The sequence below is a fragment of the Chrysochloris asiatica genome, unplaced genomic scaffold (genome assembly GCF_000296735.1).
Source record: "Chrysochloris asiatica unplaced genomic scaffold, ChrAsi1.0 scaffold00236, whole genome shotgun sequence".
Lineage (NCBI taxonomy): Eukaryota > Metazoa > Chordata > Mammalia > Afrosoricida > Chrysochloridae > Chrysochloris > Chrysochloris asiatica.
In genome coordinates, this window is record NW_006408754.1 from 3,827,288 (window position 1) to 3,845,895 (window position 18,608).

At 35.7% G+C, this 18,608-nt stretch overlaps 1 protein-coding gene across 1 annotated transcript in view; it reads left to right on the forward strand.

The window, feature by feature from the left end:
- The window catches only part of CD47 (CD47 molecule), an 89,997-nt gene that overhangs the window by 27,505 nt on the left and 43,884 nt on the right, over positions 1–18,608 (forward strand). The window contains exon 5 of the mRNA XM_006873321.1: positions 15,590–15,679. Within this exon, the coding sequence (XP_006873383.1) occupies positions 15,590–15,679 (90 nt within the window). The remainder of the gene's footprint in view (positions 1–15,589; positions 15,680–18,608) is intronic.

The window sequence follows — 18,608 nt, forward strand, 5'->3', positions numbered from 1 at the left end:
GTTCAAATCTACTAGCCACTCCGTTGGAGAAAGATGAGACACTCTGTTCCCATTAAGATTTACAGCCTCAGAACCCTATACAGGCTCACTATGAGTCAGAACCAACTTGACAGTGCATAACCACCACCTTCCCCTACCAACATAATGGAAGAGGGGATGCCAGTGGAATGCCACTTCAGTGTCAGTTCATCTTCAACATAGGATCAATTTAAATCCCTAGAACTAACTGACTTGGTGAACTGCTTTCAAGGTGAACCTCCTTCTCATCTGGTAATCTCATACTTTAAATTAATGAGTAGGACTTTATTATTTTTTTGTGAAATGTCATTTCATTGGTGTCATATGAAATGGCTATTTTAACTGGATTAAAAAAGCAACAACAACAAAACAATACATTTTCATTATACAGAATTTAATTGAAAACTCTTAAATTCTAGCACCATGAAAGAACTACTATTTTTTATTTTGACATATATTTTTATAAATCTTTAGAAAATATACTGTTAAAAATATTGATATCTTACTATACATGCTATACTGAAGTCTGTTTGTCCACTGATTTTTTTTTTTTTTTTTAGAAAGTTTCCTATCAGTGACGTCATGTAAAGCATTTATTTTAGATACATAATATTCCACTGTACTTAAAATAGGAATGACTTTGGAAAAGCTACTTTATTCTCTATGCTTTATTTTCCTTAATTACAATGAAGGGTTAATAGCCCCTCAAATAATATTTGCAAGAATTTGGTGAGTTAATGCCTGCAAAGATCTTAACGGATACCAGTGTACTATAAACAGTAGATGATGACTTCCATTGCTGTATGAATCTGCCAAAGCTTACTTTTTCATTTCCTTGTTCTTACACATTTATATTTTTCCCATTTTCTTGCCATTTTATAACTGGCAAATCTATAATTGTTTTGAATCTTAATTTTGTCTTCCAATTCTTTCACTATTCCTTTCTAACTTTGAGTTATCCACAAATATGCTAAGTGTGCCCTTGAAATGTTCAAGTCATTAATCATATTGTTGTATAGACAGGCACTCTGACATATCATTGGAGATTACTCTCCAGATTAAAAATGATTCATTACTTAACTCTTTAATAGGTTTCCTGTTCAGTCAACTACATATCTTTCCTGCCATGTAGCTCCTGTTTCCCCAGTTTTGTTCACAACGACATCATGAGAGATTTAGTCAGATACATTACTGAAACAGTATTTACTTAATCTTCTAGAGTTACTAATACTGTCACCTTTTCTCCCCACCCCTGCAAAAAAAAATTAAAAAAAGAAGAAGAAGAAAGTGTTTCTTGCAGCAATGTCTCTTGAGTGACTTTTAAAAATAGAAGTACATCTGTCAGATAATATACATAGCAGATTTGTGTATTGTAATCAAAATGTAACCATCTTTTTTATATAAATTTATTTTTTAATGTAGTAAGATGAACCATCTTTTAAAGTATTGTTTTGTTTTGTTTCAAATAAAAGGATGAGCTAAGAGAAAAAATGTTTTAATTAACTATCCAGTGATTATCCACTTTAAAAAATAATCTAAACTTTATATGTAAAATGTACTTTCCTATGCATTTCAATATGGAGTTATTTAATGTTATTTCGCTTTGACCTTATAAGTAAGAGTTTTCATCATTTTAGATACACCTGTAATTATGTGTTTGCATTCCCCCCCCCCTTTTACTTTGCAGTCTCTCAATATAGACTTCTCCTATGTTCTTAACCCTCATTCGTTTGCTAGTTCACTCCTAAGTTCAAATGAATAAAAGGAATAGATAGATATTATACCAGTGGCACATCTCCACTGTCTTTCATTTTGCATGCTCTGCTCCCCCAAACCCAATTCAAGAATATATAAATGTAGCTATCTACTAACAAACATTTTTCACATATAGTAAATTATAGATGTAAAAGTTAAGTAATGCTCTAGGTTGTCCAGGATGTGGCAAAACAGCCACTGTTCTATACTATTGATGCAAGTATAAGTTGAAACAGTCTTTAAAGAATTCACTGGTATTATCTACTAAAATTTATAGTGCACATTCCTTATTTGGTTATACTTCTGTAGAGTTAGCCTATAGAAATACACACATGTTCAGTGGCCACGATTTATTTTCATTGATGTTCATTACTAGATTGTTGATAAAAATGAGAAATAACTCAAAAGTCAATTAATTGTAATTTCTTAAATTATGATACTTCTATTAAATGGAGTCGGAGGATGCTTTGAAAAGAATGAGGTACTGTTTTATCTACCAACATAAAAAGATGGCCATTATATATCTAACAGGATATCTTATGAAGAACAAGTTATAGAACAGTAAACAAAAATTTGTTAAATTAAAAATTTATTTAGTAAACAAGTAGGTTCCATCAGTCTCTGTCAGACCAATAAGGCTGAAGTTTTTTTTTTTAATTTGAATTTTGTTCCACATTTTTCTCTCACTCTGTCCATGACCTTCTATTGTGATCCCTGACAGAGCTGTCAGTGATAATAATTGAGCCACCATCTCATTCCGGTTTCGAACTGTGGTTGATACCTTAATTTTTTGGTTTTCTTCACATTTCTTTGTTCCAGATGGGATGAGACAAATAGGTGTATTTTACATGGATGCTCTTAAGCTTTTAAGACCCCAGTTTCTATACACTAAAATAGAACGTAGAACATTGTCTTTTGTGTCCTGCGTTATGCCAGTTGACTTAGATGTCTCCTGGGAGACTATTCTAGCTCACAGGCCCTGTGATTCAATCCCATGAGGTGTTTGGTTATGCCTAAGAAGTTTTCCTAACTGTGCTAATGTGTGTTCTGTTATAGGAGGGAACTTCAAAAAGTTCATGGAAAAATAGGATTAAAAGATAATGGGACTTTTCCATGAACTTTTGAAGCCCCCTTATATACATGATTATATTTACAGTACACAAAAGATACATATGTAGAAATGTCCTCTGCCAAACCTGTATATACGTGTGGTTGTACTTCTATATGCTATCCCACATCTGTTCAGTTTACACATCTATCTATGTGTCCACTTGTAGATTGTTACTACTATTGTTGCATGATTGTATTAGTAACTGTATTTACCATTGTTGCCTTGATGTTTGTTACCTCTCAGTGTCTTCTTTTGTCTCAGTCATGTCCTGTGCTGACTCCCTCGATTTTATATACTGTCTTCCACTAACACATGTTTATCATCTAGTAAGTGGTTTTCCCTTCTTCCCACACCCTTCCTTCTTGTTGTTGTTGTAAAGTACCATCAAGTCAGTTCCGGCTCATAGCGACTCTGTATAGGGTTTCCAAGGAGCAGCTGGTGAGCTTGAACTGCCAACCTTGTAGTTCAAACAGCTTTGCAGTCTGGCACATTAGCCCACAGCGCCACACCAGGACTCCACACCCTTCCTTGGTAACCATAAAAAATGTGTCTTTCTATGTGAAAATCTTTTCTGTGTTTTTATAGAAGTATTTCCATTTATAATATTTGTTGTTTTATGAGTGACTTGTTTCTATTAATATAGTGTCCTCCATGTTCATCCATGTTGTGAGATATTTTGCAGATTCTTTTCTTCATTATTCTTTAACATTGTACAGTATTCCATTGTAGGTGTATAGTCTATCCATTCATTTATTGATGGGCACTTAGGTGGGGTTTTTTTGCTATTGTAATGAGCATGGGTGTGCATATGTGTCTTCATATTATAGCTCTTAGTTCGCTAGGACATATGAGTACCTAGGAGTGAGATTGCTGAATAATATGGTATTTATATTTCTAGTTATTTAAGAAAGTATCATACCAGTTTACATTTCTACCAGCAGTACTTAAGAATTTCTGTTTTTGCACAACCTTGCCAACATGTTTTGTTCTCTGTGTTTTATTTTATCAGTGCCATTATTGCCAGGGTAAGATGCGATCTCATTGTAGTTTTGATGTGCATCTCTCTAATGGTTAATAATTGTGAGCAACTATGTATTTGTTGCTGCCTTAATTTCTTAGATGGAGTGCCTATTCATGCCCTTTTGTTAATTGGATTATTTGCCTTTTTGTTGTTGATGTGCTAAAATTTTCTATAAATTTTAGTAAGTAGTCTCTTGTCAGCTATGTCATAGCCAAAAAAAATGATTTCCCAATCTGTAGGTTTTCTTAAAACTCTCTTGGGGAAGTCTTTTCATGTGCAAAACGATGAAACTTTTAAGCGGTCTCATAGTTTATCTTCTGATATTAGTGTGTTTTCAGTTATGTTTGATAGTCTAGATATGCCACAAATTATTGTTGTTAGGTGCCGTTGAGTCAGTTCCCACTCATAGCAACCGTATGCACAACAGAACAAAACACTGACCGATCCTGTACCATCCTCACAATTATTCTTACACTTGAGCCCATTGCTGCTGCCACTGGGCCAGTCCATCCTGTTGGAAATCTTCCTGTTTTTCACTGACCCTCCACTTTACCAGAGTCCTGGTGCGGTGCTGTGGCTTAATGTGCTGGACTGCAAAGTTGATTTGAAACGTAAGGTTGGTGGTTCAAGTTCAACAGCTGCTTCTAGGAAACCCTATACAGAGCTGCTATGGGTCAGAACTGACTCTTCGGCACTTAACAACAACTCCACTTTACCAAGCATGATGTCCTTCTCTAGGGATTGGTCTATCCTGATAACATGTCCAAAGTATGGGAGACAAAGTCTAGTTATCGTAGCTTCTAAATAATATTCTGGATATACTTCTTCCAAAATAGAGTGGTTTGTTCTTCTGGTAGTCTCTAATACCATAACTCAAATACATTAAATCTTCTATGATCGTTCTTATTCATTGTCCAAATTTGACATATATATGAGACTACTAAAAATGCCATGACTTGTATCAGGAGCACCGTAGTCCTCAAGTTTATATCTTGAATACCTTAAAAAAGTCTGTGCAGTAGATTTGCCTAATGGAATAAGTTGTTTGATTTATTTGCCTAATGGAATAACTTGTTTCATATTAACACATGAGTGTTAATAGTAGATCCAAGCAAAATGATGTATTTGACAACTTCAATCTTTTCTCCATTTATCATTCTTTCATTTATTGGTCCAGTTGTGAGAAGTTTTGTTATCTTTATAATGAGGTACAACCCATACTGAAGATTGTTGTTTTTGATCGTATTCAGTATATATTTCAAGCCCTCTTCACTTCCAGGAGGAAGGTTGTATCATCTGTGTCTCACAGCTTTTAATGACTCTTCCTCCAGTCCTGATGCCATGTTTTTCTTTATAAATTTAGCTTCTCAGATTATTTGTTCAGCATACAGATTGAGTAAGTATGGTGAAAAAATACAACCCTGATGCACACCTTTCCTGGTTTTAAACCATTCAGTATCTCCTTGTTCTGTTCAAACAACTGCTTTTTGGTCTATGTATACGTGTCTAGTGAACACAATTAATTGTTCTGGAATACCCATTATTCACAATGTTATCTATACGTTGCCATGATCTACATAATCAGCAATAAATAAAGCACAAGTAGACATATTTCTGGAATTCTCTTCTTTCAGCCAAGATCCATTTGACATCAGTGATGATAATCCTCTTTCCATGCCATCATCTAAATCCAGCTTGAACCTCTGGCGGTTCCCTGTCAATATATCATTGCAACTATTTCAAAAAATTCTTCAGCAAAATTTTACTTGCATGTGATATTAATGATATTGTTAGATAGTTTCTATATTCTGTTGGGTCACCTCTCTTTGGAACAGATACATACATGAATCTTTTCCAGTCAGTTGGCCAAGTCTTCCATATTTTTTGGCATAGATGAGTGAGTGACTCCAGTGCTGCAGCAGTTGTTTGAAAGATTTCAAATTATATTCCATCAATTCCCAGTGACTTGTCTTTTGTCAGTGTCTTCAGTGCACATTGGACTTCTTCCTTTGGTATCATTGGCTCTTGATCATATGCTACCTCTTGAAATGGTTGAACATTGGCTATTTCTTTTTGGTACGCTTTCTGAATCATTCAGTGTTTTACTCATAGAATCCTTCAGTATTTTAAGTCAAGGCTTGAATTTTTCCTTCATTTTTTTTCAACTTGAGATATGCTGAGCATGTTATTCCCTTTTGTTGTTCTAACACAAGATCTTTACATATTTTATTATAATACTTGACTTTGTCTTCTTGATCTGCCCTTTGAATTTTTCTTCTCAGCTCTGAGTAATTCATTTCTTCCGTTTGCTTTAGTATCTCTACACTGGAGAACAAGTTTCAGAGTCTCTTATACACATTTTGGTCTACTCTTTCTCTCTTGTCTTTTTTATGACCTTTTGCTGTCTTCGTGTTTGATCTTCTGATCTTGGTCATGTCTAATGCATCAAATCTGTTATTGGGATGGTCTCCATTCAGGTGGGGGTCTCTTAGTTCGAGGTCATATTTTGACTCTCGTGGTCTTAATTTTTTTCGGCTTCAGCTTGAACTTGCTTATGAGCAATTGATGGTATGTTCTACAGTCTACCCGTAGTCTTATTTTGGCTAATGATACCATTGTCTCTTTCCGCAGATGTAGTCAATTTGATTTCTGTGTTTTCCATGGTGAGGTGTGTGTATGTAGTCATCTATTATGTTATTTAAAAAGGTATTTGCAATGAACAATTCATCGATCTTATAAAATTCTATCATGTGTTCGTCTGCATCATTTCTTTCACCAAGGCCATTGTTTACAACTGTGTTTCTTTCAAGTTGATTACAACTCATTGTGACCCTGTGCACAACAGAATGAAATACTGACCAGTCCTGCACCTTTCGCACAACTGTTCTCATGTTTAAACCCATTGTTGCAGCCACTGTGTCAGTCCACCTAATAGAGGGTCTTTCTCTTTTTCAATGACCCTCCATTTCTCCAAGCAAGATACTCTTCTCCAGGGACTGGTTCTTCTGACAACATGTCCAAAGTACAAGAGGCAAAGTCTCGCCATTGTTTCTGCAAGGAGTAATTCTGCCATACTTTTTCCAATGCAGATTTGTTCATTCTTCTGGCAGCCTATGGTACTTTCATATATATGTTTATAACTATGATATTGTACAGAAAACATGATTTCTGAAATCAGAAAGTGTGAGACCTCCTACTTTATTTCTCTTCTTCAATAATCCTTTACTTCTCCAGGACCTCTTTTCTTTTCCAAATAACGTTGTTGGTTAGTTTTTCAATCTTGTTAAAGAATGTTACTAGAATTTGGATTGAGATTACATTATGTCTATAGATAGTTTTGTGTAGTATTGATATTTTCATAATGTTAAGTCTACCTATCCATGATCATGGTATGTTTTCCCAGTTATGTAGGGCTCTTTTGGTATCCTAAGGAGACTTGGACTAATCATTGAGCTGCTTACCACAAGGTTGGTGGTTCAAACCCACCAGCTGCTCCACAGGAGAAAAATGAGTTTGTCTGTTCCTATAAAGATTTACAGTCTTGGAAACCCAATATAGGGTTTCTGTTTGTTGAAATCAACTCAGTGGCAGTGGGTTTTGTTTTGGTTTTGGTTTCTTGAAATAGTGTTGTATATAGTTTTATTTGCTTAAGTCTCTTGTTGTTGAGTGCTGTTCAGCACCATTAAGTCATTTACACCCCTGGTTAGAATTATTTCTTAAATGTTTTAGCAGTGCAGATGTTACTTATAATGTATATAATGTATAAGAATCGGACTCATTTTTAGATATTGATTTTGTACTCTTTTGTCACATTATTGAATCCTTCTATTAGTTCCGGTAGCTTTTTTGTAGAATCTCTGGGCATAAGATCTTCTATGCATAGGATCGTGCCATCTATAAATAGGGATAGTTTTACTTCTTCCTTGCCAGTGTGGTGGTGGTGGTTTTGTGCCATGGAATTAGTTCCAACTCAGAGACCCTGTATAGGGTTTCCAAGACTCTAAATCTTTAAGGGGCCAGAATGCCTCATCTTTTTCCTGCAGGGCTACTAGTAGATTCAAACTACTGACCTTGTGAGTAGCAGCCCAGCTTGCAATCCACTATACTACCAGCATTCCATTCATACCAGTTTATGTCTTTTATTTCTTTTTCTTGCTTTATTGCTCTGGCTAGAATTTCCAGTACGGTGTTAATTCAGAGGTGGGGATAAAGGATACCTTTGTCTGGTTCCTGTTCTCGGGAGAATGCTTTTCAGTTTCTCTCCATTACAAATAATGATGGCTGTTGATTTTGTGTATATGCCTTTGTTTATACTAAATTTCCTTTTACCTCATATTTTGCTGATAATACTCATCAAGAATAGGTATAGGACTTTATCAAATGCTCTTTTTGCATCAGTTGAACGTTTCATGTCGTTCTTTTCCTTTGTTTTATTTATGTGATAGATTATGTTGATTGAATTTTTTATATTGAGCCATAACTGGTATGAATTCCACTTGGTATAATTTTTTGATGTGTTGTTCAGTTTTGTTGACTAGAATTTTACTGAGAATTTTTTCATTTATATTCATGAAGGTTATTGGTCTATGGAATCCTGGTGTGGCACTGTAGGTTAAAGTGCTGGACTGCAAAGTTTGTTTGAATTGAAAATTCGGCAGTTCAAGCTCACCAGCCACTCCTTGTTAACCCTATTCTGGGTCGCTATGGGTCGGAACCAACTCAGTGGCACTAGCAACAATAACAATTCGTTTATAGTTTTTGATTGGTGTCTTTACCTAACTTTGGTATCAGGATTATGCTGGTTTCACAGAATGAATTTCAAAGTACTCTATCCTTTTCTGTATTTTGGAAATGTTTGTGTAGACTGGTGTCAACTCTTCTCCGAATATTTGGTAGAAGTCTCCAGTGAAGCCATCTGGATTAGAGTCTTTTGTTAATTTTGTTGGAAGTAATTAAATGATCTGATCAATTTCTTCTTCTTTTTTTTAATCATTCTGTTCCAATTTTTTACCTTAGTTTATATTAGTTTAGGTAGGTAGTGTATTTCTAGAAATTTTTCCATTTCTTTAGGTTTTCAATTTTGTTGAGCTACAATTCTTTACAGAATTCTGTTATGATCTTTTTTATTTCCCTTGATACTCTTGTAAGGCCTCCCATTTCTACATGATGTATTTGAATCTTCTCCTTATTTTCCTTTATCATTTTGGCCAGTGGTTGGTTGATTTTTTTTTTTTTTTTTTTACCCTTTCAAACCAACTTCTAGTCTTTTTTGATCTGTTGTTTTCTGTATCTTTATTTTTGCCCTAATCTTTATGGTCTCCTTGCTTATTTTGCTGCTCTTCTAATTGCTAGAGTTGTGTGGGTAAGGTATTGAATTTGGCTCTTCTTTATTGATATGTGTATTGCTATACATTTTACTCTGAGCACTGCTTTTACGGTGTCTTAGTGGTTTTGATATGTTGTCATTCTTATTTGATTCTACACATTTTTAGATTTTGCTGTTAATTTCTTCTATGACTGAGTAGTTTTTAAGTGAGGTGGAATTCAGTTTCCATAGAATTGTTCTTTTCCTGTGCTCATTTTGTTATTGATTTCTAAGTTTATAGATTTTTGGTCAGAGAACATAGTTTGTGTCCTTGAATATGGTCTGATCTGGAGATGATCCACGTGCATTGGAGAAGACTGTTTACTCTGCAGGTGTTGGGTGGAGTTTTCTGTATATATCTTTGAGGTCAAGTTATTTGTGTTATTTAAATTTTTTGTGTCTTTATTGAGTTTCTTTCTAGTTCTGTTTTGAAAGTGGTATGCTAAAGTTTCCAAATATTAATGTAGTACTCTCTGTTTCTCTTTTCATTTCTGTTGGAGTTTTTGTATTTTAAAGCCCTGTCATTAAGTGCAAAGATATTTATCTGTTATTATCTTCTTAGTGGATTGGCCCTTTAATTATTAATGCCCTTATCTTATAATGGATTTTGACTTTAAACTTATTTTATCCAAAATTAATATTGCAGCTCCTGCTATCTTTTTGACACTGTTTGCATGATACTTCCCCCCATCTTTTGATTAACTTGTTTATGTGTTTGTAGCTAATGTATGTCTCTTGTAGGCCACATACATCAGAATGAATTCATTACTGTATTTTGTGTATATATGTGTGGTTAACAGTTTCTTTGATCTTCTTAATATTTTGTACTGTTTGGTATATGGATCTCCTTTTTCTTCTAATCATTGTTGTTTTTGTTTATACTGAGTCTTTTTGGTTTCCTACTCTGTAATGGTGAGTAGATTTTTTTTTTTTTTTTACTTTTCTTTGTGGTTATCCTAAAGTTTACACTAATCCTCTTAAAATTGCAAAAGTCTTATGTTTTGAAATTGCCTGACTTCTTCACATATGTAAATTGTGCCACTGTGTCCTTTTTTCCCCCTCTTTCTGTTTCGAGTTGTTATTTACAGTTTAAGTCAGTTGAAATCATGGTGTCAGTTTTTCAGTGGATTTCACGTTTTGGGTTGGTATCTCAGTGATGTTGCCGTGTGTCTTTATCTCAGGTTGTTGACCTGTGTCATTGGTTTTTCATCCAAAGGACTCCCTTTAATATATCTTAAAAGGCTGGTCTGGGTTTTACAAATCCCATTAGCTTCTGCGCATCTGGGAATGCCATAGTTTCACCATGGCTTTACAAAGACCATATATGATTCTTGGTTGGCAATTGTTTTCCTTCTTGATCTTATATACGTCATTCCTTTGCCTTCTTGCCTACATAGTTTCTGCCAAGAAACTGAAGTGTAGTCTTATTGGTACTCCTTTGGATGTGATTTTTTTTTTTTTTAATCCCAAAATATTGCTTTGCATTTGCTTTTGGAAAGTTTAATTACAACTTGATAGCTTTCTTTGGGGTCTATACTGTGTAGGGTTGTTTAAATTTCTTGGGTAGAAGCCTTCTCATATTCATGATATTAGAAGTTTAGTTTTCTGCCACAAAATCTTCAGTAATTCTCTCTTTGCTTTTTTTCTAAGTCTCTTATTGTTTTGGGATTCCAATCACACGAAAGTTAGTCATCTTGATATGGCCCACATAACTCTTAGGTTTTCTTTATTCTCTTTTCTGATTGTTCTACAAACAGGTTAGTATCCAGGGTTTTGTCCTGTATTTGGTGCTTCTTTTTTCCCATTGATTCAATTCTACTTCTTTGTCCTTTCATTATCTATTTCTATATCTATTTTCTTGTTAATCTTTTATATTTCTAGTTGTTGTTTTCATATGATCTCTAATTATTTATTTTGCTATTGTATACTTGTATTATTCTCTTGAATTCTTCTAGGGGTTTCCCTTATGCAAACGAAAGTACTAAAAGCTTTGCTCCATTCATGGCATTAAAGTTGTCTCTACTTTGAGTGGGCAGTTTCAGCTCTTCCTTAGTTGTATTTTGAGTGCCTTCCACATAAGGGGCTCATCTTCCAGCACTATAGCAGACAGTGTTTTGCTGCTCTTTGTTAGGCTTTCAGGGACTAATCCTTCAGAAGTGGACCACTCATTCCTTCTTTCTATTCTGTTCTGAGTCTGGGACCTGTTTACTATGGTGAACTCTGCTGTTGTTAGAAATACCAATAGCATAGCACTCAGCAACACAGCAACAGTATGACAGACTGACAGACATGTGGGGATACTATATGTAAGTCTTTCAAATTCCTTATCAGGGAGTTACTGTACCATTTCTTCCTCTGGGAGGTTTTCTGCTTTTTAATTTGTTCATTCACTTGAGCCATCTTGTTCTGTTTCTTTATATGATTTGATGTTGTCTGCTGTCTTTAAGGCATTTAATTGTTGTTTTATTGATGATTGATTGTATGTTTGCTTTCTGTTGTTTTTTATAGTAGGGTGGATGATTGCTTCTATGGTCAGATCTGGTGGCCAGGGGTCAGTGAATACGCCCCTACCACTGTGTAGGTTGGGGCAGATTTAGTCAAGGGTCAGGGTTGGTGACTGGAGCACAGTTACACGCAACACCTCTTAGTCTGTCAAAGTGGGCTCATACGGGGGTCAGGGAGGGTGACTAGGAGTGTGAGAACACTCTCCTTTTTCTCTGCAGCTTGGGGACCTCCTACTGACAGCCTGGGTCTGTTACTCTGTGTTCACCACATTGCCACCCAGCCTGTCTCTGGCTTTTGAATTCTTCCCTGTGCCATGTATACTAATATCCCTGGTACTTTCTCCTTCCTTTCTGTACTTTCCCTTCATTGACTTAGATCATGTCCCACTCACATTACTTCACTCTGAGTAGCCTACATAATATCTCTGTCCCCTGTTGGAAATTCTGTTAACTTGTCTTCTTGTTCTCCTCACCTGGGATCACTGCTGGCTCTGTGTCACATGGTTATATTGTCTGGAGATACTAGCAGAGTTTCTCCAGTCCATATCTCTTCATTCATGTTTTTCTATTGCTATTTGATGTTCAGGGTTCCAAAATTGTCATCTGTATCTGTTTCATTTGATTTAGGATGTCTAATAGAAGGATAAGGAGCTCTGGTAGCGTAGTGGTTACGAATCAGGCTGCAAACTGCAAGGTCAGCAGTTCAAAACTACCAGCAGTTCTGTGGGAGAAAGATGAGGCTTTCTGCCCCCGTAAAGATTTACAGCCTTGGAAACCCTGTACCAGGTTGCTGTGAGTTGGAACCGACTCCACGGCACATAACAGCAACGACAACAATAATAGAAGGATGGCATGACATGTCAGACTAAGCTGCCATCTTGGTCTTTTTCCCAAGGTGTTGTTTTTAGCCCTTTGCATATATTAAAGGATTCTATAGGTGAAATACTGAATTATTCACAATGCATCAAAAAAAGATAAAGGGAGTACACAGAGTCACTGTATCAAAAATTAATTGGTCACTTTTCAACGATCAAGAGGTACGATATAATCAAGAACCGATGGTCTTGAGGAAGAAGCCCATGCTACACTGAAGGCATTGGTGATAAACAAAGCTCCAGGAATCGATGGAATATAAATTGAAATGTCCCAACAAATTGATGCAGTGCTGGAGGTGCTCACTTGCCTATGTCAAGAAATTTGGAAAACAGCGACCTGCCCAGTTGATTAAAAAACATCCTTATATGTATCTATTCCAAAGAAAAATGACCCAACGGAATATGGAAATAATCCAGCAATAGCATTAATATCACATGCAAGTAAAATTTTGCTAAAATTAATTCAAAAATGGTTGCAGCAGTAATTCAGCTGGGAGCTGCCAAAAATTCAAGCCAGATTCAGAAGTGGACATGGAGTTAAGGTTATCATTGCTGATGTCATATAAATCTTGGCTAAACCCTGAGGATACCAGAAAGATGTTTGCCTGTGCTGTGTTGACTATAAAAAGGCATTTGACTTTGCGGATCATAACAAACTATGGATAACATTTCGAAGAATGGGTATTCAAGAGGAACCTGTATATAGACCAAGAGCAGTTTGAACAGAACAAGGATATTGAATAGTTTAAAATCAGGAAAGGTATGCATCATGGTTGTATATACCATACTTATTTTGTCAGTATGCTGAGCAAATAATCTGAGAACCTGGGTTGTATGAAGAAGAATGTGGCATCAGGATGAAAGAAAGACTCATTAACAACCTGAGACATGCAGATGACACAGCCTTGCTTGCTGGAAGTACAGAGGACTTGAAATACTTACTGATGAAGATCAAAGACCACAACCTTCAGTATGGATTGCTCCTCAATGTAAAGAAAACAAAAATACTCACCACTGGGCCAATAAATAACATCTTGATAAGTGAAGAAAAGATTGACATTGTCAGATACTTCATTTTTCTTGGATTCACAATCAATGCTCATGGAAACAGCAGACAAAAAAATCAAACAGTGTATTGTATTGGACCAATCTGTTGTAAAAGACCCCTTTAAAGTGATTTAAAAGCAAAGATATCAGTTTGAGGTCTCAGGTGTGCCAGATCCAAGCCATGGTATTTTCACTCACCTCATAATATGTATGCATTCCTTGGAAACCGTATACAAGGTCCTGTGAGACAGAACCTTTTTGACAGCGCTTAACCACAACAACATATGCATGTAAAAGTTGGACAGTGAATAAGGAAGATCGTAGAAGAACCGATGGATTTGAATTACAGTGTTGGAAAAGAATTTAGAAAATACCACAGACTACTAGAAGAACAAGCTCTATGTTGAAAGAATTGTAGCTAGAATGGTCCTTAGAAATTAAGATGGCAAGACTTTGTCATCATTTGTATACATTATCCGGAGGAACCAGTCCTTGGAGAAGGACATCATGCTTTGTGAAGTAGAGGGTCAATAATAAAAGAGAAAGTTCTCCAACAAGATAGAAAGTTCTCCAACAACACAGTGGTAAGAACAACAAACTCAAACATGACAACAGCTGTGAGGATGGCCCAGGACCGGACAGTTTTTCATTCTGCTCTGCATACGGTTTCTATGAATTGGAACCAACTTGACAGCAGCTAACAACTACAATCACCACAGCTGTCTTTTAGGGTATCATGTTAAGTGAAATCCAGTCAGTTCCAACTCATAGTGACCCTGTGTAGGGTTTCTGAGAAGCAGCTAGTTGGTTTGAACTGCCAGTCTTGCAGTTAGAAGTCCAGTGCTTATCCTATAGAGCTACACCAGAACTACATTTTAAGGTGTTGGTATCATGTTATACCCAAGTAGCAATTGTTCTATACTCTTCTGAAGAATAGGAAAAGTGTTCTGAAGAACAGAACGATGTTAAAGACATTATCCAAGATCACATTGTTTGTTAAAGTTGAGTTTCAAACCCTGGCAGTGTGGCCATACTGCTCTGTTCTCAGTTTACCATGTCATACTATCCCCAGCCAGTATAGACGCTGTTGCTATTAAGAGCCATCAAGTTGCTCTGACTCTTAGTGCCTCTGTATAGGATTCCCAAGGAACAGCTGGTGGGTTTGAACCACCTACCTTGCAGTTAGCATTTCAGTGCTCATCATATAGCACGAAGACACAGATTAGGGAAAATGTAACTAGCATTTTGTTTCAAAAAATAAATTTTGTTAAGTAAGTTATGTATATAAATGATACTATTTAAGACCGCTTTAATTATTTTTATTTTCAGTCTCCACAGTAAATACAATACAGTGATATTTCATAGGCTTGTCTACCTACAGCCCTTATAACTCCTACCAAACAACTTTTTCCTGATGGGTGTGGGTAATAAAGTTTGGAAGAAAATGTTGATAAGGAATGATATGCTTCAGCTGTGATTGCTAAGAGTTAATTGTGGAAAGGATGGTGTCATTTTTTTCCTATATAGTATTGAATATTCATTGTTGTGTGTGTCATCAAGTTGATTCCTACACGTGATGATTCTGCTGAACGCTCCATAGGATTTCCACTGAACTTCAAACCCACTAGCTGCCCCTCAGATACTACATACAGAGTCGCTATGAATGGTAACCGACTCAACAGCACTTAGCAACAACAACAACTAATCTATATGGGAGCAGATCACCAAGTCTTTTCTCCTGCAAAGCAGATGCTGGGCTCAAACTGCCAACCTTTCTGTTAGTAGCCTAGAGCTTGACCATTGGCACCAGGCTCCTTATTGAGCATGCATTGGCACGGTTTAAAGTTATTGTAGTAAATATTAATTGTGGTTTTTTGTTTTCTTTCTCTCCAGTTTCATGGTTTTCTCCAAAAGAAAATATTCTCATCGTTATTTTCCCAATTTTGGCTATACTTCTGTCCTGGGGCCAGTTTGGTATTGTGAGTAAGTATTGGTTTCTATTTCTTGTTTATGTTTTAGTGACAAAATGGTTATTTCCGGGAAGTGTCAATAGAATACCTCATTTAACAAGAGTTGTATTTAAAAGAATGTTATTGTTTTAAATAAGATTATGTAGTCCTTGAAGTATATTGTCCCCCACATTTTACATACTTAATATTTTACTTAAGTTCACTTTTATTTCATAAGAAACTGGTTGGTCTTTGTTTATTTTGCCTTTTAAGGATAAACACTGGAATTCTAATAATTACAGTATTTGTAACTCATACATTATTTTATGCTTCTCAATGTTTGCACATACTATTTTATAAACAGCCATGACTTATATTAGTGTGAAGAATTAACATCATGCTTTTCAACACTACGATGCCACTCTCTTTATTTTCCCAATTTGAGCCTCTCTATTTCTGAAAGCCCCAGTTTGATAATTTTTTTGTCATCCTTACTGTGATTCTAAACACTCTAAGGAAGAAGTCACATAAGAATTGTGTTCTGTGATCATATTTTGCTATAATAATTATGTGAGCAAACTTCTTAAGACAAATGTAAATGTTGCACTGTATCAGATTTAGCATCAACAGTATAGAATTGTCACAGCCAGATAATATACATTCTATAGCGCCACACCAGGAGTCCTTAACCATATTTCCATACCATTGTGATACAGAAAACTCACTAAATAAGCAAAGTCCTGAGATAACAGTTGTCCTAACTTTTAAACTTTTGAAATATAAGATTTATTCTTAATCTTCACAGAACACATTGAAATAGTTATTAAAGGCCTGCAAATACATAAATGAAGGGCTAAATAATACTGAATTAATTTATTCTGTAACATTTAGAAAAGTGGAAGCTAAATTTTGTAGTGGATTTGTCTCATTTAATTCATGAATCTTTCTTTTACTCAGAAGTTTAAACTATGTATATCTACAGTGATATGTGCATATGGAAAGGAGGTAACTAATTATATATATTATATATGACTGAGTATATATTTTAAGGGCTCTTGTCACATATAGCATTGTTGTTATTGTTGTTAGGTGCCATTGAGTCACTTCCGACTCATAGCAACCTTATGCTCAACAGAATGAAACTCTGCCCGGTTTTGTGCCGCCATCCTCACAATCATTAAACTAGAGCCCATTGCTGCTGCTACTATGCCAATCCATCTCATTGCGGGTCTTCTTCATTTTCGCTGACCCTCCAGTTTTCCAAGCATGATGTCCTTCTCCAGGGACTGGTCCCTCTTGATAATATGTCCAAAGTATGAGAGATGACATCTCATCATCCTGACTTCTAATGTGCACTGTGGCTGTACTTTTTCCAAGATGCATTTGTTTGTTCTTCTGGCAGTCCATGGTACTTTTAATATTCTTTTCCAATACCATAAGTCAAATGCATCTGTTCTTCTACAGTGTTCCTTATTCACTGTCCAACTTTCAAATGAGGCTATTGGAAATACCTTGACTTGGGTCAGGCACACCTTAGTCCTCAAATTGACATCTTTGCCTTTGAACACTTTAATGAAATCTTGTGCAGCCTATCTGCCTAGTGCAATATGTCATTTGATTTGTCTGTTGTTTCCGTGAGTGTTGGTAATGTGTCTAAGCAAAATGAAGTCTTTGACAGCTTCAATCTTTTTTCCATTTATCATGATGTTATTTAGTGGTCCAGTTGTGAGGATTTTTGTTTGTTTGTTTATCATTAGTGACATTATTATTCTTGGAATGAACCAGAAGTGAGTAGTACGGTTGATTTAGTTCCTTTTGTTCACTGTCAGCTACATTTTAAAATATAGCCTTTTAGTGGGGGAGGGGTGTCTGGCTTAAAATAGTAATACTTTAGAACACCTTATACAATTGCAGGAAGCTATGAAGAAAAGACAAAAATCCTCTAATCCAACAACCTAGAAATTAACTATTGGCGTATTTTAGCAAGTGTCGTGTTTTACTCTCTGTCTTTTTCTTGCACGTTTTTATCTTCCTTTTTTAAAAAAACATAATTGGACCCATGAAGCTTAAATACTTGTACATTCTGATTTTTCCCTCATGTTGTATTATATGTCATGTCTTTTTATAGCTGCCTGTACTCTACTTTTATGGATGCACTATAATTTACTTACCTCTCATCTTGATGGATATTCAAGGGTGTTTCCTTTTCTTTCTTCTTCTTCTTCTTCTTTTTTTTTTTTTTTTTTTTTTGATACTATGAGAGTAACTCTGATAAAGATATGTAAGATTGGAACTAGCAGAGGCATTTTTAAGACTCTTGATAATTGATACTGCCAAAATGTTTTTCAGAAGCATTATATTAACCATACTGAGGATGAGAATACTCATCTTTCACCTCACAATCCTAAGATTATTATAATTCGAAGGCCTTTGTTAATTTAATGGGTGTAAAACCATCTTTCTTAATTTTCATTATTGTGCTAGTGAGGTTGAATGTTCTTTTTTCTATTTATTCTACAGCTTGTATTTTAAGGAAGATGCTTATATACCATCCTTAAAATACAAGATATAAGAAACGTTTTGGTGGAAATGTTTTATATATGCTTATGTTAGGACAAGTGCTAAGGTGCTATAAAAAGTTCATGGGGAAACTCCATTATCTTTTTTGTTTTGTTTTGTTTTATTGTGAATTATATGATAGTTTACATGAGAGAACTTTAGTTTAACATTCATTTCATCGTGTATCATCTCATTGCCATGGTTCCAATCTCCTCCATGCATCATCCACCAACCAAAGGGTATATCCTAAATACCCCTCCCTCCCCCCTCTGTTTTCAGCCCACAGTCCCTTTCCCACTCTGGGTCCAAGGTCCCCAGTCGCTTCCTCACTCCACGTCATCATCTCTGCCTCTATCTCAGGCATCTCTGTTTCTCTGGGTAGGGTCCCGCTCTCGGCTCTTCTC